We start from the raw sequence: 23,698 nt of genomic DNA on the forward strand, positions 1-23,698 counted from the left end.
TCGTTTGTGCATGGATGATGTTCGCGGTATCTTTGACTCTCGGCCCTCGTGCCCCCGGAGAGCGCGCGCCCGATTGCGAACACAGTCGGGCGCGTGCATCTCACCCCAACTCCCTCACTGACACACATCTCTCTAGGTGCCGAACGCGCTTTACTGAATGTTGAGTTTTTCTTAGGAATTTCAAGTTCGTTGTCGACGCTCCGGGATGGGACTGGGTCGGGCAATGGAATGGAATGTTATAACAGCGTCATGTATCTCTCTGCGCTCAGTGTCTCCCGCATCATTGTGCAATGTATTCGCGAATTCGATGACATACCTTGGGCTAATTTTGTGCGATTGCCCGTGTCTTCTTGCGCGGGGCACATCGCGAGGACCATGTCCATGGATCGTTGGTATGAACGGCCACGAGTGTATTGTCATGCATCCACAAAGGGAGATGATCATGTCGAAGGGTACATTGAACAGCGGCAGCGAGCAATGGAACCATTGATGTCACCAAGAAGACCGAAACGGTATATGTGCAGAGAGAAATGATAAGGATAAGAGACAGAGAATCCGCGGAGCACTATGACGAGGAGTACGATGAGGTATGAGATACAAAATGTGTGCGTATCAGGCGTGGTGTCTAAACGAGTGGACGGGTGGTCGCGCCCACGCATGCTTATCTTCTACTGAAGATGAGTGCGAGGACGCTTGCAGCCCAGGGTGCAGTGTAGCAAGGGAAGAGGACACAATCATGGCTGGTATAAGAGCATGAATGTACGGAGTCCAAGAAGGTGCGGGTCCTTCCTTCGACCGATATCGGATGGAGACCACCGTAAGTTCGGGCTTCAATCCAAACTCAAGCGCGACAAGTGCTCGGCGTGCCTTCGGTGCTTCTGCACAGCGCCGGTGGGGAACGCCTCTGCGGCGCGTTTCTCGACGGTCTTCGTCGGGCTGACATGAGGCGACGAGCTCGCTGCGAGCACACCACTGGTCGTGGCGGCGGCGGAAGAGGTGGCCGAGTGCTCGTCGGCCGAGCCACCAATGGCCTTGGGCGCGACGTGCGAGGGGTCGTTGTGAGAGACATACCATCCAAGTGCGATCGCTCCAACAACAGCCTTTTGCACGAAAGAAGCCATGAGCATGCATATTCAAGGGTATCGAAGTCAAAATTGCTTACAGCGAGCAGCAGCAATCCAATAACCCAGACCCAACGCGAGAAATGCGAGTGTCCGGAGCGCGTCTTCTTCAGCCAGCTGCTCTCCTTGTCTTTCTTGTGTGCCTCCTCCTTGACAACCATGCTGAACCGGCGCCAGAAGTCGTCGCCCTTCTCGCCGCGGCGGGGGATGAGCGTTTCCTCGCCATTGCCACGGATGATCGCCTTCTCGTCAAACTTGACGCCGTCGTCGGACTGGGGCTTCGCGGGGCGCGCGAAGACGGGCGTGATTGGCGAGAGCGCCGGGAGCGGGTGCGGCGTGGAAGGCACCGACGTCGGGCTGCGCGGGATCGCGGAGGCGAACTGCGCCTGCGAAGGCGACGGCATGGGCATCTGGATCTGGGGCTGCTGACGGTGCATCTCGGGTTGGGGAGAGCGCATCGCGGCGGGCGGGGGTGACTTCAGGCTGAACTGCGTCACGGGCGCGACGTAGCCAGGCTTGGGGGCAGCGAGCGGGATCGGCTGGTGCTGGTGCTGGTTCTGGACGTGCAGCGTGCCTGCCGGGTCGGCGAACGGATCTTGCTTCTTCTTCTTCTCCGAGGGAGGAGAGGCGGGAGGGGTATGCACGTTGTAACGCGGCGGCGGGATGTCGTCGTCGTCCGAATCGGAGTCGTCCATTGCGCCCGACATCAACATGCCCAGTGCAGCCGCGCCGGATTGGCGCTTGGCGTCGTCGTCGAGGTAGTTGTCATACCTGTGTTTCGGAGCGGGTGTCAGTAAAGAGAAGTGAGACACGGGATGACGGAAGCGGCGCTGTGCAGTAACGTACATGTTGTAGGCAGATGATCTGCTATTGGGGTCGTCTGCCTTTGGGCGCGGAGCGAGCGGCTTTGTCTATAGCAAAAGATGAGTAAGCGATTCGTATTCGAGGACTAGCGAGCGTGCCATTTGAGGAGTGCGACCGAACTGCGCCGTCATGGTTGGACACTGGGAAATAACGCGGGTTTGTTACTTGAAAGGGTCGAAGTTGGGTATTTGCTTCTTTTCTTGCTAAACCGGAATCAATGAGCGAGTTGGGGAGAGAATGGATGCCTCGGTTGGACCAAGGCGGAGGAAGTGAACACGGGGAGGAGGGGGACGACGAGCGTCGAGGGCGAGAGAGGAAGAATGAGCTGGGAACCGGTCGTCAGCGAATCGAGGGGTGAACACAAGGGTCAGAAGCTCGGCTCCCGAGGCCAATCCCGGCGCAAGCCGGACAGATCGCCGGCCTCGCCCTTGCGTTCCTATCTTTGATGAACCTTTTGCAGCTGGATAACAGAATGGATGGGCACCGTAATTTCAGCAGAATCTCCAGCAACAATCTACCTAATATCATGTACGATGAAGGGGAGGTAACCGGAGGTTATGAGGAGCCGAGAGATTTGCCCGATGCCGGCCGGACGGCGCCGTGCCCGCCCCGGGTCTCCCGAAATAGAATGATGGCGGGATCACGCTGCCCGACGCGCACGTGCGCGGTGCCTCGCTCCCACGCTTCACTGCGCGTCTCTTTCAGTTGCCACTCGCGCGTTTCTCCTATCTTGTCTGCACAAAGGTTCAACGAACAAGGGTTTTCATTGTTCATAGTATAGATCATGGCGAAGAGGCCGGCTTCGAGCGACGATGAGGGCGCATCTCAGGCAACGCCCCCTTCTACGTCGAAGAAGGCGCGTCTCGCGAACGGCGAGGCGAACGGTAGAGCCCCTCAACGCGCTTCAAGGAGCCGCGCACAGCAGGCAGGCTACGAAGACGATGATGATGGAGAGGGCGATGATGACGAGGAAGAGGACAACAATAACGATGAAGAAAATCAAGATGAAGACGACGCCAAGTTCGAGGAGGCGCACGTGGAGAAGATCCGTCAACAAGTGCAAGAGCGCACGCGCCACACAGGCGTGAGTCGTCTGTAAACATTCTTGCGATGCATGTCCGACTGACTTCTTTGATTAGTCGGTCGCGGAGAGCGGGATCATCGAGTCGATCGAGATGCACCAGTTCATGTGTCACAAGTTCCTCACTTTCACATTCGGTCCTCAGATCAACTTTATCATCGGACATAATGGCAGTACGTCTGATTGTGTGCATGATACATGCCCATGAACTGACTCTGGACTGTTAGGTGGAAAGAGTGCCGTGTTGACTGCTATCACCGTTGCCCTGGGCGGTAAAGCCACTACCACAGGTCGCGGATCCGGCCTCAAATCATTCATTCGCGAAGGCCAAAAGTATGTTCCTTACGTTACCTGTCATGATGGCTGCATTCCTCATGCGTGCCAATTAAAGCGCAGCGGAGGTGACCATCGTCCTCAAGAACCGCGGCGACGAAGCCTATCGGCCCGACGTCTACGGTAAATCGATCGCCATCACGCGCAAGTTCGACAAGAACGGCACGTCGCAATGGAAGATCAGGAGCGCGAGCGGAAAGATCATCTCGACCAAGCGCGAGGAGCTGAGCGCGATTTGCGACCATATGAACATTCAGGTGGACAACCCCATGAACGTGCTGACCCAAGGTTGGTCTCATTTGGCGCATATGATCCATAGGACCTAATTTCCTGATTCTTCTCGTCGCCCATTCTCAGATGCTGCCAGGGCCTTCTTGAGCGCGTCCACTGCCAGCGACAAGTACAAGGTACCGTGCCTTAGCATCGCCAGGCCTTGGAGGAAGATTTCTCAACGATTCTCGCACGCAGTTCTTCCTCCGCGGCACACAGCTTTCGCAGCTCTCGGACGAATACACTCTATGCTTGGAGAACATCACTCAAACTCAGCGCATCCTCGACAAGAAGAAGGATATCATCCCCGAGCTACGGGACCGATTCAAGCGCGCCAGAGAACGCTTCCAGGAGGCGAACAAAGCACTCGATATGCGCAACAAGGTGGACGATTTGAAGCGCGAGCTCGCATGGAGCCATGTGAAGGGCAAAGAGAGGGTGGGCGCGACGCACACGTCCATGAAGTAAGGATGCTGAATCGTGTTACCCCAGGAATTGGAGGCGAAGATCGGGGAGGTCGCGCGATTGGAGGCCAAGTTGCCGTCGCTCGACAAGAAGCTGGCCGACGCCAAGGCACGCTTTTCTTTCGTTCGGGCCCGTATGACCTTGGACTGCAATTCGCTCACTGTCTGAAACCGTAGGAGAAACTGGCGATATGCGAGCAAGAGCTTATGGCCGCCGAAGCCGAGCGTGACCAGCTCGGCGACATCGAGCACCTGCACGCGAAGAAACGCGAGCTGCAGGCGAAGCTCAACACGAACAAGCAGGAACTTGCGGAGGCGATCCTGTCCGGGAAGCAGCTCAACGCAACCTTCAAGCAGATCAACAAGATCATCGCCGACACGGCGCAGCAGATCGAGGAGGAGACGCGCAAGATGGAGAAGAACACGCAGGAGAAGCGAGACGAGGTCCGTCGCCGGCTCGAGGCCGCCGACGTCGCGCTCCGCGCCGCGGAGGACCACCTGCACGCGCTCAACGTCCAGATGCAAGAGAAGAGGCAGGAGGCGGATCGCATTCGGGCGGAAGGGAGGACGGCTCAGGACGAGAAGAACGCAGTGCAGGCGCAGATAGAGGGCTTCGACGAGCAGATTGCGCGCGCGAAGGAAGCGCAGATGAACGCGCTCGCGCCGTACGGCCGCAACTTGAACGCCGTGTTGGAACGCATCAAGAATATGCGCTGGCACGGCAATGTGCCCGTGGGCCCGTTCGGCGCGTACGTGAAGGTGAAGGATCCGGAGAAGTGGGCGGGGCTCATGCGAGTGCAGCTGGGCAACCTCATGTTCCGGTTCGCGGTCACCGACCCCCGCGATCGTCCCGCGTTGCAGAAGATACTTAAGGACAGTAACAAGTGCGTAGGATCCACTTTTCCGCATATTCCGTGCTTTCTGACGCCCTGCTACCATTGCAGCACTCACATCGAGATCATCATTGCAGAGTATGATCTCTTCGATTACTCTGCGGGTGAGCCTGCACCAGGTCTGCCAACTGTTCTCCGTCAGCTAGAGGTTCGGGTTTACGCTTTGATTCCGTCATGACAATCGACTTAAATCATTTCCAGGTCTCCGACCCTTATGTTTTGCGTGTCCTGATCAATGCTGCTCAGATCGAACGCACGTTCATCACAGAGAAACGTGGAGAGGCAGACTCGCTCCTGAGGAGTGTGAACGGCGGAGGCCAAGCGTGGTCCGCCGACGGCTTCCGTGTCGTCAAATATCCGTATGTTTTTCGCCTCGCTCGTACATCGCCCTGATCAAGAACGTTCGCTCAGCGACGGAGGTGGAGCTTCCCAACCGCTCAACGCGTTGGGTCCCAAGGACAACAGGCATCAACTGTTCACCGGGAGGGACCCAGGGGAACAGCTTAGGTAAGTTTCGGATTTGCTATTATAACGCTTACTGATATTCCGTTCCAGGTATCTCCAGAACAAGCGCGAGGAATGCGAACCGAAGTGGAAGGAAGCCGTCAATAAAGAACGAGACCTCCTGCGGCGGTACCAGGAAACCCAGGAGATCATCAGGTCACTCGAAGTGAGCCTTGTCACCGCGGAACTCCCCTACTATCCGATTATCCGTGTACTGAGTAACCCGTTTTTCGACAGGGCGATGCCCGTAAGGCTTCCAGCGACAAAACCCATGCAAAGCTCGCACGCGATAACATCCGGAATGAGGCGAACCAAGATGTTCCGGCCAACATATCTGGCCTTGAGGAATATAAAGCGGTACGGGAAACGAGTCACGGGCCCTTCACTTTCACTTACCGTCTTATGCAGGAGCAAGAGGAGGAGAAAGCCAAGTTGTCAAGGGAGTTTGAAGAGATCGAGAAGGCCAAAAAATCGCTCAACGAACAACAAATACCTCTTCTTCATGAGCAGAACAAAATCAAAGCACAGATCGCGGACTTTGACGAGAAGAACAAAGTCATCATGGTGAGTAGCAGTCATGTCCCATGCCTCTCCTTGAAGATACAATGTACGATATAGGAAAGAGCGGAGAGAGCCGGCCTCGCGCGCATCCAGACACAGGCTGACGTGAAGCACTACGAGACGAAGAAGGCTGAACTGCAAGAAGAAATTGCGCAGGCACAGGCCGAAGCCGACGAGACTGAAAATACGTTCAAAGTAGGCTCGGCTGTGTGGTCTCACAGACGTGTTCACTGATATCCCCGTAGGAATGGACCGCCAAGGCCGAAAAATACTGTGAGCGTGTTGAGAGGCCCAGGAAGACCGCCGACGTGCAACGTCAGCTTGATAGCGTGCAGGCGGCTCTAAAGGAACGTGAAGAGAGGTAACGGCCTCGCCGCCTGGAGTTTCGTATCCCGCTGACACTGTTACAGACAAGGCGCAACTGTGGAACAAGTGGTGACGGAAGTCAACACAGCTAAAGCGACCCTTGAGAGTGTCGAGACCGAGTTTAGGCAGATGGTCGCCTTGAACAAGGTCCGGCTGGCTCATGCATTTGCGATTGTCCTCATTCAACAAACATCGTGTAGGCTCTCAGAAACTCGCTTCATGTCCGCGTGGAGCGCTGGGGAGAATTCCGCCGCCACATCGCCCTTCGGACCAAGGTTATCTTCCAGTATCATCTCTCCCAGCGAGGCTACTTCGGAAAGGTTCTCTTCGACCACTTTAGAGAGACGCTAACCTTGAAGGCACTTGTTCATTTATGCTCGTGGTTGTTCCCTTCCTAATATACTGCAGGTCCAAACGGAGGACCTGGTCGGTGTCGGAGCGACGCAGAGTAAGGAGAAGGATCCTAGGTCGCTTAGTGGAGGCGAAAAGTCCTTTTCAACGATCTGCCTGCTACTGGCGCTTTGGGAAGCAATCGGATGCCCCATTCGGTGCCTCGACGAGTTCGACGTCTTCATGGATGCCGTCAACAGGTATGAACTAAACAGTTTTGTTAGTTCTCCGCCGTTCCTGATTTCTTGTTGTTCTATAGACGTATTAGCATGAAGATGATGGTAAGAACATCGCGTTGACGTTTAGAGTTTTCTGACCTGACCCGAAACCGTAGATCGAGGTCGCAAACACCTCAGATCGAAAGCAGTATGTTCTCATCACGCCCCAGGACATGACCAACATACATGCCGGCAAAACCGTCCGCATTCATCGCATGACGGATCCTGAGAGAGGTGAGAATCCGAACTTCACCGAGCGCGACGACCCCTGACCATCAAGGGCATCAGGCCAAGCTCAGCTGAATTTCGGCAACGCGTAATCGTGAACACCCATGGCCATGACACCTCTATGTTATTACATTCATCGATAATATACATTAGGAGAGGATGCATATATTATCATGTCATTGACTATGTGAAAGAGTGAAGGTGCTAAACGCACGAGATGCGATTGAAAATAGAACCCCAAGATAGCATGCAACAAAAAGAAGTGAAATGAAAGCAGTGCGGACATTCTGCATCAACCACGTAAACGAGTAGCTTCCTGTTGGACAGGTTGTTCTCGTTGCTTCGGTGCTCCGCCTGTTCGCCTCGCACGATGTCTGGGTTTGCGCGAATTTGAAGGCCTGGCTTCCTCAACGGTTTTGACCTCTTCGATCTCGATGTCGGAATCGCTGTCCACGGTCTCACCGTCCCCGCCGGACCTCTTGTCTTCGCCAGTAGTTTCCCCTCTCCGTTTCGCATCTTCGTCCTTAATCCTCCGCCATTCTTCAGACAGGGCCTCGATCTTCGCTATGTATTCTTCTCGCATCGTACTGACAGCCTCGCCTTGCCAATGCTCCGAACTATCCTTGTAGGTGATCGACTTCTTTGGTGCCTTGCGTGACACACGCATGAGTGCGAGGACTATTGATCATAGGTTGCAAACTCACCCATATCAGTGCTGCAAACCTCTCCGGGTCTTCCATGAAGGTTTTCGCGAAATGCAGTAGGTAAACACCACAGTCGCAGGAATTTGGTTGAACAGGGACCTGGAAGAATGACCAATCAGTTCCATTCCGGACTGTTGTGGTGTTCCTCTCACCTGTGCTACTTGTGCGCGGGGCTTGCTTGTATTCTCGATTTGCTTCTTGTCCCGCGCCTCCAACTCCAAGTATCTTGAAAGTATCCTCACAGCTTTCGGGTGAGCTGATCGGAGCGAATCGAAGATAAAAATAGATGTACTGAAGACAGCGTATCAGTCATGAAGCATTCATCATACTACGAACCCACAACGTACGTAGGGTGCTCGGTGTTGGCTGAGGTGGTGACGTTCGTTTGGGTCTCTTCCTCGCTCGGCGGCGCCTTCCTCTTCAGTCCCTTGCCATAGAAGGAGACAGGAGAAATGGTACTTCCATCATTGTTGACAGGACCCGGGGCTTCTTCAGCTTCAGGTTTGTCAAGCTCCATGCCAGGTGTCTCCAACGGTGACTGGGGTAAGGAATCCTGTTGGTCTTCCATCGGCGATGCGTCGGGGCGCGACTCAGAAAACGACATGGAGCCAAGCAATTCCTGTACGTCTTGTTCGCTCGCAAGTTGCGTTGACTGCGTCGACTGAGAATGATTTGACTCGGACCGTTGATGTTTGGACTCGTCCTTGTCATCGGTCTGTTCAGGCTTCTCAATCTCAATCTCCGGGGAATCCGTGGTGATAGATGTTTCTGTCTCGACCTCAAGTGCGTCTGACTTCCGCTTTTGGGCGCGGGTAACAACCTTTTGAGGCGTGGGCGGAGGCGGCGAAAGAATGTACTCTGGTTGGTAGATAATTGCAAGATACCAATGAAAGCTGTACGGATCTTAATGACATCCCACAATCATAGGCGAACCAGACATACTTCTCATTGATAGGCACGATTATGTACTTTTTCTTGAAAATATCGACTTTCGACGTCCATTTGCGTATGCTAGAATATCCGTCTTCGGCGCTAGAAATTGTCAGAAAGTGTGCTTGCGCAGTCATATTGCGGGATTTACCGTCTGTTGTCTAACTTTTTGAAGAAAAAGGAGCTGAAGACATGAACTTGATCCGCGAGATCCGGATCCTTGGCTCGTAGCTCGTTGAGCCAGAACCTATCATTTCAGTAAGCATCTAGTATGATAGTAGGTCGGCATAGTCGCATGCGCACTTGAGACCAAACTCGATCAAAGTGTCGTTCAGGAACTCTCCGGGCTTCAGTCGGCTGACGTCACCTCGCGTGATTGTAACTTTGCCGGCGCCAGTGCCGTTCAGAGGGTATACCAGGATACTGTCACCGTGCAGTCAGCAAAATATCCTCGGCTCTTTGTAACGCCGCACTCACATCTCCTCAGGATCAACCGCAGGTGTAGGGGTTTGTCTACCGTTTGGTAATGAATGACGAGTTGAACGACGCAAAGGTGTGAGCTGCGCTGCGGCACTACCCCCCGCTCTGGCCCTGTCACTGGAGCTGATGCCTATGTTAGGCTCGGCCACGGCTTACCGCAGATCGTACTCACTACGTCTTTGGTTGCCGCTTAGCCTCCGGAGGGACCAGTCTTGGTGTTTCGGAGTCGAGTTCTTCAGTCTCCAGCCCAGACGCCTTCCGGGACGCTGATTGTGCCCTGTGATTCGAACCTCCGAGGTTATCCGATTCGAGCCCCGGTGGCGGCTTCGAACGCTCCGCTGTCGCCTGTATGGCTTCGAGCATCGACTTCACCGTCACGAAACTGGATGACAGAGGGTTGGCCCGATGCATACCGGACTGCGTGAACATTGTGCTGCACTCACTTGATCCTACAAACTGATCTTTTCTCGAAGAAAGACCCGAGCTTCCTGATCATGGCATTGAATTCCGTAGTATTCGGATGTCGCTCTTCAATGACGAAGACTAGTCGGCCAACCCAGTTTTGCGAGCCTGCGACGCTTGATCAACGGTTTGGCTTCACGCCGTCTGATTGTCCGCACTCACCCGGTACGAACTTGCCTGGGGTCTTCCGTTGCTGATCGGAAGGAAGCGTTTGCATCGAGATGAATGGAACTTTCGGTCCCTCACAGTACTAAATAGGTGATTAATGACAAAGCATCCGATGTTCAGTTGCGGACCTCACCTCGATATGAACAATTTCGCGATCGCACTCAAATTCGAACGATTCCTTTGATAATTGGGACTCCGGCGACCGACTCTGGACAACGAGCCGCCCGGAGGCTTGCAAGACAAGCCACCAGTTGTGATCACCTTCAGTGTTCCTCCGCTCGAGACCACGGTACCAGTACTGCAGAGGAAGAGCGGTTTCGGATATTTGACCTCGCGCTTGCGATCGCGGTTTTGACCGTTGCGAATCAGGCCGTGCACGAGACTTAGCGCTGGACGCGCCGGTGTCGTTGGAACGGGCCTACGAACGAAGGTCATTAGCACTCCGCTGCGATGCTGGACGGATACATACATTCGGATTGCGTGACTTCATCCCGCTCGCGAGTCCGCCTCTCCGTTCCGTTCTCGGGGGGTTGTTGAGGTCTATGCGTCGAGGAACATCCTCATAGGGAAACAACGTTCTCATTCGGGCGACTGAGCCAGGCTTGATGGATTGCCTTGCGGGTGATTGCAACCTGATTTCTGTGGAGACCTTGCTGGTAGAGGCGTGTGGCTGTTGACCTCCCTCCTCATCGCGAGCAGCAACGTTATGAGCGTCCCATCCACTCGCTGACTGGATATCATCCTCTTCGTCGACGTAGATGGTTTCAGGACCGGGAACATTCCACGGAGCAGTAACTTTTGGCTCGATAACCTCGTCGGAACGTCCGCTTAGAAAATCTAACGGATCATCTTCGCTTTTCTTGTCTGCGTAAGGTCGTCTGGGCCTTGACATGTCACCCTCGTCCTCACTATCTTCAATCACAGTTACTCCCTTCCCGTCAGGGATGTGGGCGGACACGGGGGAGAAGTGACTGGAGGGATCGTTCTTCCGCGCAGCAGCGCGTGGTGGCAGGAGCGAGTCGGAAGCAGACGCGTCCGAATCGTTCAGCTTCCGCCGTTTCGCAACTCGGCTACTGTTTCCGAAGGTACTGGCGCGAAGGGTGTACGGTAGTACGGTATCTTGAACGCGGAATTTCTGGGACGGCGCTGTGAGAGTGTCCGCCATACGACCTTTGGAAAATGGAGTCTATCGTGAACCACGAAGGTGAGTATGAGCCAACAGAGCTCCGGGTGTACACACATTCATTGGAGCAGTTATTGGTTTACCAGAGAGGTGGCCACTATAGCGATAATAAGTCATAGAAATGCATCTGGAAAGAACTCACGGACTTTGCCCTTGAGCTGGAACCACCCCCAATACCGTGCATTCTGGCGATGGCGTCTCTGTCCTGTCTCATGATGCCGCTCATTGATAGGCATGAGCGATCGCCGAGTGCACCGTGACGACGAGGATGGTACGAAGCGAAGGAGCATGACCGGAAAAGCCAGTCTCACGCTCGTGTACCAACGACCAGTCTGACGGCGATGTCCATCGACCTCTCTCTCGACAGAATCCGCGCCCTGAGCGCACTTTTACCCGCATACACTCGGCCAACGGTACATATCGCGGGTACGAATGGGAAAGGGAGCGTATCCGCTCTGCTGTTTTCTATCCTACGCGCGACGGAGCCCAAGCTGGACGTCGGGCGGTTCAACAGTCCACATCTGATCTCGGTTCGCGATTGCATCGTGATCAACGGTCAACCAGTGGACGAGGCCACCTACGCTTCCGCTCGGAACGAAGTCGAAAGCGTCGACAGGACACATGCTGTCGGAGCGAGCAGCTTCGAGTTGCTCACCGCTACCGCCTTGCTCATCTTCGAGAGAGCTGCGCTGGACATTGTCATCTTGGAGGTGGGCATGGGAGGCAGGCTGGACGCGACGAACGTGATCCCGACGGAGTGGGTGATGGTGTCTGCGCTGACCGCCGTCGATTTGGACCACCAAGCGTTCCTCGGCGATACCCCCTCGGCCATCGCGAGAGAGAAGGCGGGAATCGCGCGCCCGAACGTCCCTTTTGTCTTAGGACGCCAGCGCTTCGATGAGGTCACGCAAATCGTTGCAGAGATTGTTGGAGAGACGCTTGTCGATGTCTACCACGTTCAACGGGCCTCGATCATGATTTACTCCGACACCCTTGCCTTCCAGAGCGTGCAATTCACCATGTCTGCATTCCCCGAACCCTTGAACGCTCCTCTCCCTCTTCTCGGCGACCACCAACTCGACAACCTCGGCGTAGCGATCACGATCGTCGACGTGCTGCTCACCCACCCCCGTTGCGCATCCTTGCGACTCCGGACGCGCGTCACGCCGTTATCAATTACCCGCGGCATTGAGGAGACCACCTGGCCGGGTCGTCTTTCTTTCCACGCGCATACCCTCGAATCAGGACACATGATCACCATTCTCGCCGACGGCGCGCACAATCCCGCCTCAGCTGAGACGCTCAGCAAGTTCGTCCACCAGTGGCTGCAGCTGCGACGCAACACCCCCTTCCGCCTCATCTACGTCCTCGGCCTATCTCACTCGCCGCCTAAGACGCCGAAGGAGACATTGCAGCCTTTGTTCCGCAAAGTTAAGACCCTTGCCGCCTTCAAAATCGCGGACCCAAAAGTCGCGGTGCTGCGCTTCACACCGCCCGAGGGGATGCCCTGGGTCAAGTCTGTGCCTCCTTCGACGCTCAGTAGTGTCGTCGAGGAACTGGCGCCAGGGACCGACGTTTGGGCTCCAGGCGATGAAGATCCGGTCGAAGGGCAGCTTGCCAACGCTCTCCAGTGGGCCGCAGAGCATGAGGAAGGGGAGCCATTGGTCATCGTGGCGGGTAGTCTTTACCTGGTTGCCGACTTGTATCGCTTGATGGGAAATAGAGGGCGACTCTGACCAACGACGTGATTGAATATGCGAGCGTGCGCGCTGTACGACACAATATTGTGCGGTACCTATCCCATGTGATGGCAGACACCGTCGAGACAGCGAAATCTGAGGTACTGTACGCCTCGTTCAAGCTTATTTGTACACACAAACCTTCACTGACGTCCAGACAACTTCGCAGCTTCCAGACCGGCCTTCCGTGCGAACACCGCGCCGGCCGTCAACCCGCTCCCTGTCATTCAACCCTCAGCTCGCGGATCGTCCCCGAAGAAGGCGCGACATACCGCCGGGGTAATTGCCGAAGAACAGCCCGCCGACGGCCTCACCCGTGGCGAACAGCCCCGGGATCGGCGTGCCATCGCGCGAGAGCACATTCGCCGTGTCCGGATCTATGGCGAGCCCACCGAAGGTGAAGGTGATCGCGCCGCACACCTTGACGGCCACGAAAGGCGCCGAGTCCAGCGGAAGCGCCCAGTTCGACTTGGGTGGATTCAGCTTGGCCTGGGTGGATTGGGTGGAGAGCCCGTCCTTGATGGCTGGGTCCCACTTTTCGTCAGGTTTCTCTTCCTGATGGTGACCTACCGCATCGTTGTACTCGACGACTGTTTGTACGAATCGCTCACGATCCTTCATTCCCATCTCTACCAGCTTATCAGCCAACTCGTCCAAGTTGTCGGCATGGATCTTTTCCACGACGTCGTCCCCGTATTCTTCCTTGCGGAGCCACGGAGTGACCCTCGCATCGTAGATCTGGAAGGCGTACCCGTCCTCTTGCTCCAGAATCGCGCGCCCGAACTTAGCATAGGTGTAGTTGCGGAAGTCCTCTCCCTCGTCGACGAACCTCAATCCTCTTGCGTTTACCATGATGCCGAGTGGGTACCCGGACTGGGAAAGTTATGAGGATCGCGCAAAGAGTTGGATGGAGTACAGGGTAAACTTGCTTTGGTAAACTGATTTGTTACTGTGCGATCTCCCGCATCTGATGGTGCGTTCGCATCCCATGTCGTGCTGGCATCCAATGTAAGCACCTTTGTGAATCGCAATGAACCTGCTCCATGCTGACCTGTGACATCCTTGCCAGTCGCCGGCCAACCTTGCGCCGACATCTTCGGCGAGCTTAAATCCATCACCCGTATTGTACGGTGTCCCTCGTACCTGGTGTCCATGAAGTACGCCTCCGTCGTTTGACTGCGATAGAACCTACCTTCGCTTTTGCCCATCCTGGACCAAGGTGTTTCCTGCGAAGATCGGCACTCGATTCATACCCTCCGCATGCCAACACGACTGCTGTGGTTCTCAAGCGTACTTTCTGGCCTTCCTTCTTCACTTCAAGGCCTTCAATCTTCCCCTCCTTCACGATCAATTTGGTGGCAGGGCAATTGAACCACGTTTGGACGCCGATGCGTTGGAGGGCCTGCCGATGGGCTGCTATCAAGCCTTTCCCGCCGTCTTCTGTGGCTAACACCATACCGCCCTATGTTCGCATTCGGGTCATCCGCGTAACATGTCATGGAATGGTGCAAGGGGAACGTACCCAAAACACATGTCTGCCATCGACCTCATACGCCTGGCGATTAAACGAGAAAACATACGGAACTTGAATTTTCTCCGCCAGCCAACCCACCGCATCCCTCGATCCCTCGACCATCGTTTTGACGAGGATAGGATCAGATCTCCAATCTCCGAGTCGCATGATGTCTCTCGTGAAGTCCTCGACGGTGTACGGATCCATATCGATCTTCTGTGCCTGCTCCGGGGACACCCCTCGGACTATGGGGAGCAAATCATGTAGGCCGCCGTGAACGGTTCGATGCGCGCCCGCCGTGAAATATCCGTTTCCGCCTACCCACTCCGGCGGGCACTTGTCGACGATCAGGACGTTTTTGCAGCCGGACTCCACGGCTGCATACGCCGCGCAGCTCCCAGCGTGGCCGGATCCCACTACGACGCAGTCGTAGTCGACTTCCGGCATTGATGCATTGTTGTCGCGACGGCTGGTGCTTGTGTCGCTCGACATCGTTCCGTGTTCGAGTCAGGCCATGATCCATTGGAGATCGAGCCCACAGATAAGATGCGCATCTCGATCTTATCGCACGTCCCGGCCCGGACATTCCCGGTGACCGCGCTGTGTCGTCATCGCCTTCAGTAGAGTACAGCCACACGCCCGGAGAAGGCTTCGAGAAGACAGCCGCGACCGAAGTCGGCGTTCTCAGTCGCATTGACGTTGCCCGGGGATGTCAGCGATGCACGTTTAACGTTGTCTCAGGCTCTCAGCCCGCCGACGGGCTCGTACTTCCCCTCCAAGGGTCCCGGACAACACGCGAAAGGATACGCATGCGGTCGATGGCGCTTAGGCGGCAGCTCTGCGCGCTAGCATGTAGTGGCCGCTCACCCCGTGTGCCCAAACCTAGATCGTCGCCGGCCTTCGTTGACCAAGCACGGAGAGTGAAACAGCATATGAGCGCCCCTATGGAACCAGCCGTCTGTCCCGCCCCCTGCTCGTCCCGTCTTCTGTCTTTCTCCCGACGCAATGCCCCGTTTGCTGCGACGGATCACCTGGCGGGGGGCCCACCTCCGTCGATCGCTCTTTGACCTCATCGTCTTCAGGATCTTTCGAAGAAGGTGAGACTAGACCCTGCCACCCCTGCTTTGCTCGCGTGTATATATACTGAGGGCGTACGTCTGACAGGGGTGCATCCCGTACGTTCGAAACGTCGCAGCGATGAAGTTCCCTCCTCACCCTGACCTAGGTTCACTTCGTCGACTGGGCTCTAGGAAACGCAAGACACCTCATCCCATTCACAGGCTTCCCCTCGAGTTGATCGCACATATATTCCTTCTCGGTAGCAGAAACGACGTTGGGTTCCCAGTCACGGTTTCCCATGTATGCTCAGGTAACTATCCCATGTATGTTCCGAGGACTTCACGGTACTTATCGTCCATCGTCGTTCCACAGTATGGCGCTGGCTCGCACTGAGCACTCCCGCCCTCTGGACCCGAATCGCGCTCGACACGCGCATCGAGATGTGGCAGGAGCGCATACGGCGTGCAAGGCACCATCCTCTATCAATCTCCCTGATCACTCGCCCATACGGAACTCGCGCCGCGCGGCTTCCGCGGCGCTACCGATACATCGCCGAAGAGGACTACGTCAGCGTCCAGTGGTACATGCACTCCGTCGCGCCGTACATGTACCGCTGGCGGCAATTGCACGTCGCATTCTACACGTACGCGCCCTACTTGATGGCGGCAGCGCTCGGCCAGCTCGGGACCGCACGGGCTCAGGCGCCCATGCTCGAAGATCTCTCCCTGATTTACCCTCGGAACGATGACCCGACGGAGTTTTCGATATTCAACGGTGTCGTGCCGCACTTGCGGCGGGTCACGCTCTTGGGTGTCAGGCTGGCATGGCATCCTTCCGCCTTCGCCAACTTATCACATCTCGATTAGTACGTCGTACTCGCTAAGGTTGATAGGAGAGGTATCTGAACTGAGCATTTGGTTACAGCACCCACCACGGCTTCACCCGCGGGGTGTCCGCCGTGACAGAGGTCCTCTCTATGCTGCAAATCTCGACCCGCCTAGTCCACCTCCGCATCACATTCCCCGCCAGCCCGGAAGATTTCATCTCCATGGCCGTACCTCCCTACCGCTCCTCTCTTCTCAGTCTCCCCGCCCTCCGCACGCTCCGCATCACCTGCCACACGCGCGACATCCCCGTCGAGCTCGTCCACCTCGTCGCGCACCTGCACCTCCCCGCCCTCACCGCCCTGTTCCTGCTCGATCCCCGCCGCTCGCGCCGGCCGTTCCAGCGCGTGCACGACTTCGTGAAGGCGTTCACGTACGGGCGCGAGCGGGCGGACTCGATGATGCCGGTGACGAGCGTGCAGATCGAAGACGGGTGGTTCGAGCATCGGGCGGCGCTCGCGCTCGTGCGCGCGCTGCCGCGTGTGCAGAAGCTCGTGGTCGAGGGGCCGCGGGTCACGGATGCGTTTATGGCGGACGTGGCGAAGATACGGGCGGGGAGGCCTCGGAGGTTGGCAGGTCGGAAGGCCAGCGCGATGTCCGAAGGAAGGGGCTTGGACGGGATGACCGCCGGCAAGGCGCAAAGCGGCGTCCAGGAAGCGAGGAGCTTGGATGCGCTCTCGAGAGTGGTGATGAACGCCGGGAGCGTGGCGAGGCGGAGGAGGGCGAGCGAAGATCGCGCGACGTACGGGTCCTTGCGGCGCCGACTCTCGATTCGGTGAACTCTACGACAACACAACCGCTCCTTCAGGTTATGGACACTCTACTCTTCGATCACATCTTTCACTCCTTCAGTTTATGGACTCTCCGTGCTTTGCTCGCTCTTGATGTACGTTATTACTCTCCCGCCTTCCCTCACACAAACGGACACCTCGTAATGCAAGCGTATTGTATCTGTATGGTATATATTCTCTTGTATTTCTACTCACGAACATGCTATGATATGACATGATATGCATTTGACGACCATCTACGTAGTTGCAGGGTTGACCGCGACATATCCGCCATCGACCACGATCTCTTGCCCGAAGACGTACCCGCCCGCGCGCGAGGCGAGGTACACCGCCGTGCCTGCCACCTCTTCCTCCCTGTACGTCAAGACCCACGTCAAGACCGAGATACGGCGAAACCCAGGGCATGTTACTCACGTTCCTGCTCTCCGAGAAGGCACCGGGACCAGGGCCTGGGAGATCGTCTGCACGTCTTCTGGGGTGTTGACCGGAATCGTCATCTCCGTTGCGTAGACACCCGGGGAGATGGCATTGACGCGCACGTTGATGTTCTTGAGCGCGAACTCTGTGGACATCTATAGGCTTTGGGTCGGCACCTTTCTGCGTGCTACTTGGAAGGCGAAGAAGTTACCATCTTTGTGAGGTGAGAAGCCGCCGCCTTCGCCGAGTTGTACGCAAACTGTAAGCGGAGTCGACGTTAGATTCCACGTCATGGAGAGGATATGGACATCGGGAGACTCACATGGCACTGAGCGATCTTGAGCGTTCCGCTGACGGACGTCACGTTCACGACGGAGGACGTCCATCCGGGAACGTCATTGCTTCCGACATCTAGAAGCCCGAGGAAGGCCGTCGTCACAAAGAAGACGGAAAAAGTGTTGATCTTGTACAGGTCTGACCAAGTCTCGAAGCTCTCGTTGTTGAAGAGCGCTCGTCCAAGCGTTTCGGGATCTTTGTGCTCCGGTGCGGAAGTGTTGTTGAGGAATTCGGAAACGGGGCCCGTTTGCCCCGCGCTGGCGATATCAGAATCGAACGTGAGTGAGGAGCTAGGAAGGGCAAGAGACCTCTCAACTTGTTAACGAGGAAATGAAGCTTTCCGTCTTCTTTGGCAACGACGTCGCGAGCTTTCAAGATGCTATCTTTGCTCGTGGCATCCATTTGAAGTCTCCGTGGATCAAGAAATCATTGTATGGTCGGAATTCGATGCTTGGTGATAACATACGGGATCAGAACACCGCCATTGGAGCTTTCGTTCTTCCAAGCACTGGCAGCTTTCTCCAAGGTTTCCTGCCTCCTCCCAGTGATGTATACCTTTGATTCCGCCATTCACTACGTTTCATGATCGGATGTCCTGCAGGTAAATCAACTACCTTGGCTCCGTGCGATGCCAATCCGCGCGCGATATGAAGACCGATTCCCGTTCCTCCTCCAGTGACGAGACAGATGCGATCTTTCAGATCGAACATCGTGTTTAGGCTCATGATCGGCGCTCAGAGCAAAGTGGAGTGAAAAGAGAGGTAATATGGCGTTCCGAATTAGTCGAAGCCCAGACCTGCTGAAGGTGAGGGTACTGCCGGAGTCCCGGCCCGGAACAGATGGTTTGAGGATTGCGCATGACATCCTCGGACTGGTAGCATGCGATCTGTGCGTTCATACGCTGAACCCTGACCGGTGACCGGAATGGAACCCGCATTGGTAACGGCCTGGTAGGGCAGTATCCATCGAGAGACAGGGGCGGAGTGAGTGAGACCGTCCATTCCCTGGAGCATCGCCGTCAAGGTTGCAAACCTTTCGCTGGCGCTTGACACCGGCGCTTGAGCTTGTGAGCGACAACGGTTTCAGAGGAAAGACGTCATCAGTGCTCACCGCCACACAGAAACGCGCCGACACTGATAAGTTACGAGTCACGCGTCATTGATTCATTGACGAGCCCCGTGCGTCAGAGCGCGTTACGCTCGCCGCCTCGTCGTCCGCGAGCATGGACGCAAACGAAGCTCTCGAGGCACTCTCCAATCTCCTCACGACCCTGTCTGAAAACCCGTATGATCTTGATCTGCACGCGCAGCACATCCGGCTCGCCGACGCCAGTGGCGACGCCGAGCAAGCGGTCGCTGCGCGTGAGATGATGACCGCGTACTGGCCCGCGGGCGACGAGGTCTGGCTCCCTCTGTTACGCGCGAAGCGGCAATCGGTCAACGTTGAGACTGCAGAAGGAATCCCGGACGTGCTCGCGCTTTACGCCGTTGCGGAAGACGACTACTTCTGTACGTGTGCCTAAGGAATGCTTGGTGAAATGCTCATAGGGACGCTCAGCTGTGCCTGTGCTGCAAAGTCATCTCGAGTTCCTCACGGAGACGTTCGATCACTTCCGGCAGCAGACTGAGAGACCGGAACCGCTGGGAGAGTTGTTCACTTCATCTTGGACGCGCCAAGCTGTCTCGGAGGTGGTGAGCAAAGGCTCGGGTCATCTCATCAAGGTGCTGTGCCTACACGAGCTAGTTGAAGCACCATGTTGACATCCAATATCATGTAGAGTCACGTATTATGGGATGCCGCTAGGGACTGGGCTACGGATGCTCTCGAGAATGCATCCGCGGAAGAAAAGTGCGCATATTCCCGGGGTTTTTTTTGCACATCTTGCATCACTGGCTGACGCGGCTTTCTAGGCAGGATTGGATAGACTACCTTGAATCTCTGCACAAAGCACGCCTTCAGCAACCTCACTCTAGTTCGTATCTATCCCTAGTCTTGGAAGTCGTACTGAACCTTTGTACATTAGATCACGAGGAGACTTTCCAGTCATACTCTTCCTTCACGACCAATCACAAGCCACCGCAGGACTACGAATCCACCCTCGTCGCTGCCACGAAGCTCCGCGGCCGTGCGACCAAGAACTACGAACGGAGAGAAAGGCTTGAAAACGCTGTTGTACGTCCTTGAGTCCCCAGTCATCAACCAACGTCACTACAACGGCGATGTTTGCATCCAGACCTCCAGCAACAACTCGCTCCACGCGTACGCTGAATATATCACGTACGAGCGGCGTGCTCGTTACCTAGATCTGCTCGTGGCCTCGGGCGTCTTCGAACGCGCCATCGCCGAAGCGGCGAAGCGCCGCTTTCATGGAGAAGCCGAGGGGGAGCCAGCGCTGCGCGCGTTCTGGGCGCAGTACCTCGATACTCTGGTATGGCCGCGTTCCGTCATACATCCGGAGGGAGACCCTGATTTTCTCGTTGGCGGGCGCAGAGAAGTTCCCAGGTGGCTGACGCGTCGAAGATGCTCGAGGCGGCGAAGAGGGCGGTCAGGAGCGTTCCGGCATCGGGAGAAGTGTGGGCGCGGTACATCCGGCTCATCGTATGTTCCTTTACAGGCTGCTAAAGCTACCAGCGATTCAGAGTACCTATTAGGAACGCGTTTCCAGCGCACCTTCTGACGGGAATGGAGCTGCCATGCAGCCTTCCGAGAGCGTATCCGGTGAGTACTCCGGTGGCGAAGTAAATTGATCTCTTACTGATCTCCCATGCGATAGATGTATACGCGAAAGCACTCTCGACAAATCTCGTGCAGCAAGACGTAGAGCAGATTATACCACTGGTCTTGGCGCGAGCTGGATACGAAGCGAGGCGCATCGAAAGCGGGAGTGCGGGTGCGTGGTTGTGGCCTATCCTTATTCTATATAGGCTAAGTGCGATCCAGATGAGGATACACCCGGTATCCTCGTACAGACCCTTGAAGATGGCATAAATATGGTCCGCAAAGGTGGGCACTATCACGACCCGATCCTAGCGTCTAATTCTGACACGGTCGACGACAGCGTCCCCGGACGGAGATCCTCGTCTCAGGTTGGAAAAGTACCTCGCGCAGTTTGTAAGTATTACTTGGCGCGCATATGGTGAAGCTGGCTGATCGTGTCGTTCAGTACGCGAGCATCGTCGATTTGCCCGAAGCAGCACTGGAAGTCTGGAAAGGTGCTACGAAGCACTACAAAAACAGTTATATCGCTTGGACGGCGTACACCGACCTTCTCGTCAAGCAACATGACTACGAGACGGCTCGCGCTGTCTTCAGCGATGTCTGCTTGAAGAACTTGGACTGGCCCGAGGCAATCTGGGAAGCGTGGCTGAGCATGGAACATCTGCATGGATCGTTGGAGCAACTTGAAGCATGCATGGATAAGGTGGAGCGGGCGCAGTCCAACGTCAACTTCAAGAGGGCAAAGGTGGGACTCAGGGTTCAGTCCCGATACCGAAAGCTTGAACTTGATTGCGCTCGCGTTTCAGGAGGCAGAGAAGGCGTCATATCAAGCGCTGCAAGTCGCCATGGAACAGGCGGCCTCCGTACCGGTGGCAGAAGTCATCCATCCGGAACAGTATGTGGAGGCGCCGATGGACGTCGATTCAGCTCCGAGTATTCATATTGCGGAGTCGAACGCAAAGCGAAAGGCTGAGGATCAGCCGGACGCAGAAAGCAGCAAGAAGCCGAAGTTGGGTGCGTGTATACGCTGGCATTGGTGGTCGTAGCTGATGAACACTGCGATCTAGACACTACACCGGCGCAGCTGAAGAGGTACGTCTAACTCCAGTAAACCATCAGACCGCTCATCCACGTGTCACTAGGGACCGCGAGAACTGTACTATCTTCGTCGCTGATCTACCAGTAAACACCGCGGAAGGCGATCTAAAGGCATTATTCAAAGACGTCTGTCGCTCCTCCAACTTCCAGGTTACGCACGAACTCATCCTTCGTGACAGTGCGGTGGCATCCGGGATATCAAGATCACGAAATTGCCTAATGCTGTAGTGGCTACCGTCGAATTTAACGAACGAGTACTTGGTCTCGCGCCTTTATCCTTCTACTCTGCTGATAGATCCTGCTAGGAAAGCGTTCCCGCAGCGTTGACCAAGGACAAAAAGCGCATTCACGGAGAAGAAATCGCGGTGCACCTCGCTTGGCAGTCGACGCTTTACATCACCAACTTCCCCGAGGGCACGGACGACCAGGCTATCAGGGGGTTATTCTCCAAGGTAGATTGCATCGTTTCTCGTCATCTATGCCCCTGATGTTCATGCATATAATAGTATGGCACTATTTTCGATGTTCGTTGGCCCTCGAAGAAGTTCAAGAGCACACGACGATTCTGTTACGTGCAGTTCACCTCTCCGGTATGCTTTCTAACTGCACGATTCCTCGCCGTGTACTGATATAATCACAATGCGTAGGACGCTGCGAAAGCTTCTCTGGAGCTGCATGGTCGCGAGCTAGAGCCAGGCATGCCCTTGAGCGTACTCATCTCGAATCCCGAACGGAGAAAGGAGCGGACTGACGCGAACGCCGACGATCGGGAGATCTACGTTGCCGGATTGAGCAAGTTCGCGACCAAGGCGGATTTGGAGAAGATCTTTAAGACAGTGAGTTAGCTGTACTCTTATATAGCCATCCTAGCGATAATTCACTCACGGCATGCGATTTCTCTTCAGTACGGTACATTGAAGGATGTCCGGATGGCGCTTGACGATAAAGGCAATTGCAAGGGTTTCGCCTTCGTCGAGTTCGAGGATGAGGTATGGTCTGACCCTTTCGTAGTTTATTGCCATCTCACGCGTTTGCACAGAAATCGGCATCGGCAGCCCTTGCTGCGAACAATCATGAACTGAAAAGCCGCCGTATGGCCGTTACCTTGGCCGACTCCCGCTTCAGGGCGCGCAACCGGTTAGTTCTCACGCACGATAATTGCCGGTACTCCCGCTCATTGACGTATCGTTGAAAGCGAGGAGGGCGCAAGCACCGGCTTAGGCAAACGTGCGGAAGCCCGGAGCCGCTCCCTGCGTGTTCGCAACCTACCCGACGGCACCCAGGAAGGCCTCCTGCAACAAGCGCTAGAGAAACATGCTCGTGTCAAGCGAGTCGAAGTCTTCGAGGGCCGTAACGAAGCTGTCGTCGAGCTCGAAAATGCCGCGGTCCGATTTCTTGCACTTCGTTTACCGAAGAACGAGTGAATTGATGTATGATCTTGTTCACTAGGAAGCAGGGAAGCTTATGCTTCTTGTGGAACCAATCAACTTCAATGGTCAAGAACTCCAATTCTCTGAGGATCTACCACCTCCCAGAGGCGCTGCAGGCGCTCGAGGCAAAGCAGCCAAAGCCCCCGCTGGCTTGTTTGTACCGCGTGCTGCAGCATCTCGGCCACGCGCAGGGCTTGGTCATGCACGGCGGCCTGCGGGTGCTACCGCATCTGCTGGAGCTGGTGCGCCTGCATCGCAGCCGCAACCTCCCAAAGGACAAGATGATTTCAGGAAGATGCTGGGTTAGAGATGCTGGTCCATGTCGGTAGATTGCAGAGGAGATTTTGATTGGACACCACCTATTGATCAACCAGAATATATATGTGCTTGACAACTTGTTCTCCTATACCATTTACTTTGATGTGTCAGAGGCCACCAAATGGCTGCGGTGGCACAAAGGAAGTGGCGAACTTGACGTCACGGGTAAAGGCCC

The 23,698-nt window shown here is 55.7% G+C and overlaps 7 protein-coding genes across 7 annotated transcripts; 3 read left to right on the forward strand and 4 right to left on the reverse strand.

Annotated features, from left to right (window-relative positions):
• Nucleotides 1–392: 392 nt before the first annotated feature.
• Nucleotides 393–2,285, reverse strand: PUNSTDRAFT_49829 (uncharacterized protein). Its single transcript, XM_007380039.1, has 4 exons — nucleotides 2,084–2,285; nucleotides 1,968–2,032; nucleotides 1,163–1,892; nucleotides 393–1,100 (listed from the first exon to the last, which is right to left on the reverse strand). Exons 1-4 carry the CDS (start codon nucleotides 2,114–2,116, stop codon nucleotides 831–833), a joined length of 1,098 nt encoding a protein of 365 aa, XP_007380101.1. The 5' UTR covers nucleotides 2,117–2,285; the 3' UTR covers nucleotides 393–830.
• Nucleotides 2,286–2,743: 458 nt separating this feature from the next.
• PUNSTDRAFT_118332 (P-loop containing nucleoside triphosphate hydrolase protein) lies at nucleotides 2,744–7,427 on the forward strand. The gene is made up of 22 exons (XM_007380040.1): nucleotides 2,744–3,069; nucleotides 3,125–3,239; nucleotides 3,294–3,399; nucleotides 3,458–3,687; nucleotides 3,757–3,806; nucleotides 3,868–4,107; nucleotides 4,162–4,242; nucleotides 4,311–5,017; nucleotides 5,078–5,174; nucleotides 5,228–5,385; nucleotides 5,438–5,533; nucleotides 5,582–5,696; nucleotides 5,768–5,887; nucleotides 5,939–6,094; nucleotides 6,149–6,286; nucleotides 6,337–6,452; nucleotides 6,502–6,604; nucleotides 6,658–6,816; nucleotides 6,866–7,047; nucleotides 7,107–7,128; nucleotides 7,182–7,299; nucleotides 7,354–7,427. The coding sequence occupies exons 1-22, from the start codon at nucleotides 2,770–2,772 to the stop codon at nucleotides 7,383–7,385; spliced, it is 3,441 nt and encodes a 1,146-aa protein (XP_007380102.1). The 5' UTR covers nucleotides 2,744–2,769; the 3' UTR covers nucleotides 7,386–7,427.
• Nucleotides 7,424–10,555, reverse strand: PUNSTDRAFT_97302 (uncharacterized protein). Its single transcript, XM_007380041.1, has 13 exons — nucleotides 10,507–10,555; nucleotides 10,171–10,455; nucleotides 10,032–10,119; nucleotides 9,851–9,977; nucleotides 9,580–9,789; nucleotides 9,405–9,530; nucleotides 9,231–9,350; nucleotides 9,079–9,174; nucleotides 8,940–9,029; nucleotides 8,345–8,890; nucleotides 8,150–8,288; nucleotides 7,998–8,096; nucleotides 7,424–7,942 (listed from the first exon to the last, which is right to left on the reverse strand). The coding sequence occupies exons 1-13, from the start codon at nucleotides 10,525–10,527 to the stop codon at nucleotides 7,586–7,588; spliced, it is 2,304 nt and encodes a 767-aa protein (XP_007380103.1). The 5' UTR covers nucleotides 10,528–10,555; the 3' UTR covers nucleotides 7,424–7,585.
• Nucleotides 10,556–11,561: 1,006 nt separating this feature from the next.
• PUNSTDRAFT_34460 (Mur ligase) lies at nucleotides 11,562–12,770 on the forward strand (the record flags this gene model as incomplete). Its single annotated transcript, XM_007380042.1, has 2 exons — nucleotides 11,562–12,176; nucleotides 12,225–12,770. Coding segments are annotated over 2 exons (1,161 nt in total), but the record flags the coding sequence as incomplete, so codon positions are not given.
• Nucleotides 12,771–13,102: 332 nt separating this feature from the next.
• Nucleotides 13,103–14,919, reverse strand: PUNSTDRAFT_110988 (FAD/NAD(P)-binding domain-containing protein; the record flags this gene model as incomplete). The annotated part of the gene is made up of 6 exons (XM_007380043.1): nucleotides 13,103–13,179; nucleotides 13,232–13,832; nucleotides 13,889–13,955; nucleotides 14,011–14,102; nucleotides 14,152–14,421; nucleotides 14,482–14,919. The coding sequence occupies 6 exons, from the start codon at nucleotides 14,917–14,919 to the stop codon at nucleotides 13,103–13,105; spliced, it is 1,545 nt and encodes a 514-aa protein (XP_007380105.1).
• Nucleotides 14,920–15,141: 222 nt separating this feature from the next.
• On the reverse strand, nucleotides 15,142–18,730 carry PUNSTDRAFT_118334 (NAD(P)-binding protein). Its single transcript, XM_007380044.1, has 11 exons — nucleotides 18,574–18,730; nucleotides 18,426–18,514; nucleotides 18,276–18,368; nucleotides 17,946–18,216; nucleotides 17,835–17,882; nucleotides 17,621–17,778; nucleotides 16,456–17,560; nucleotides 15,902–16,396; nucleotides 15,698–15,839; nucleotides 15,635–15,647; nucleotides 15,142–15,567 (listed from the first exon to the last, which is right to left on the reverse strand). Exons 1-7 carry the CDS (start codon nucleotides 18,682–18,684, stop codon nucleotides 17,443–17,445), a joined length of 888 nt encoding a protein of 295 aa, XP_007380106.1. The 5' UTR covers nucleotides 18,685–18,730; the 3' UTR covers nucleotides 15,142–15,567; nucleotides 15,635–15,647; nucleotides 15,698–15,839; nucleotides 15,902–16,396; nucleotides 16,456–17,442.
• A 431-nt stretch (nucleotides 18,731–19,161) lies between these two features.
• Nucleotides 19,162–23,577, forward strand: PUNSTDRAFT_81810 (uncharacterized protein). The gene is made up of 23 exons (XM_007380045.1): nucleotides 19,162–19,467; nucleotides 19,517–19,680; nucleotides 19,737–19,807; nucleotides 19,870–19,931; nucleotides 19,983–20,131; nucleotides 20,193–20,387; nucleotides 20,450–20,557; nucleotides 20,611–20,677; nucleotides 20,733–20,849; nucleotides 20,900–20,962; nucleotides 21,018–21,070; nucleotides 21,123–21,422; nucleotides 21,484–21,691; nucleotides 21,745–21,769; nucleotides 21,820–21,901; nucleotides 21,955–22,029; nucleotides 22,081–22,227; nucleotides 22,282–22,365; nucleotides 22,423–22,611; nucleotides 22,681–22,764; nucleotides 22,815–22,912; nucleotides 22,971–23,160; nucleotides 23,225–23,577. The coding sequence occupies exons 1-23, from the start codon at nucleotides 19,182–19,184 to the stop codon at nucleotides 23,510–23,512; spliced, it is 3,105 nt and encodes a 1,034-aa protein (XP_007380107.1). The 5' UTR covers nucleotides 19,162–19,181; the 3' UTR covers nucleotides 23,513–23,577.
• Nucleotides 23,578–23,698: the final 121 nt, after the last annotated feature.

This window comes from Punctularia strigosozonata (assembly GCF_000264995.1).
Source record: "Punctularia strigosozonata HHB-11173 SS5 unplaced genomic scaffold PUNSTscaffold_2, whole genome shotgun sequence".
NCBI classification, from domain to species: Eukaryota; Fungi; Basidiomycota; class Agaricomycetes; order Corticiales; family Punctulariaceae; genus Punctularia; species Punctularia strigosozonata.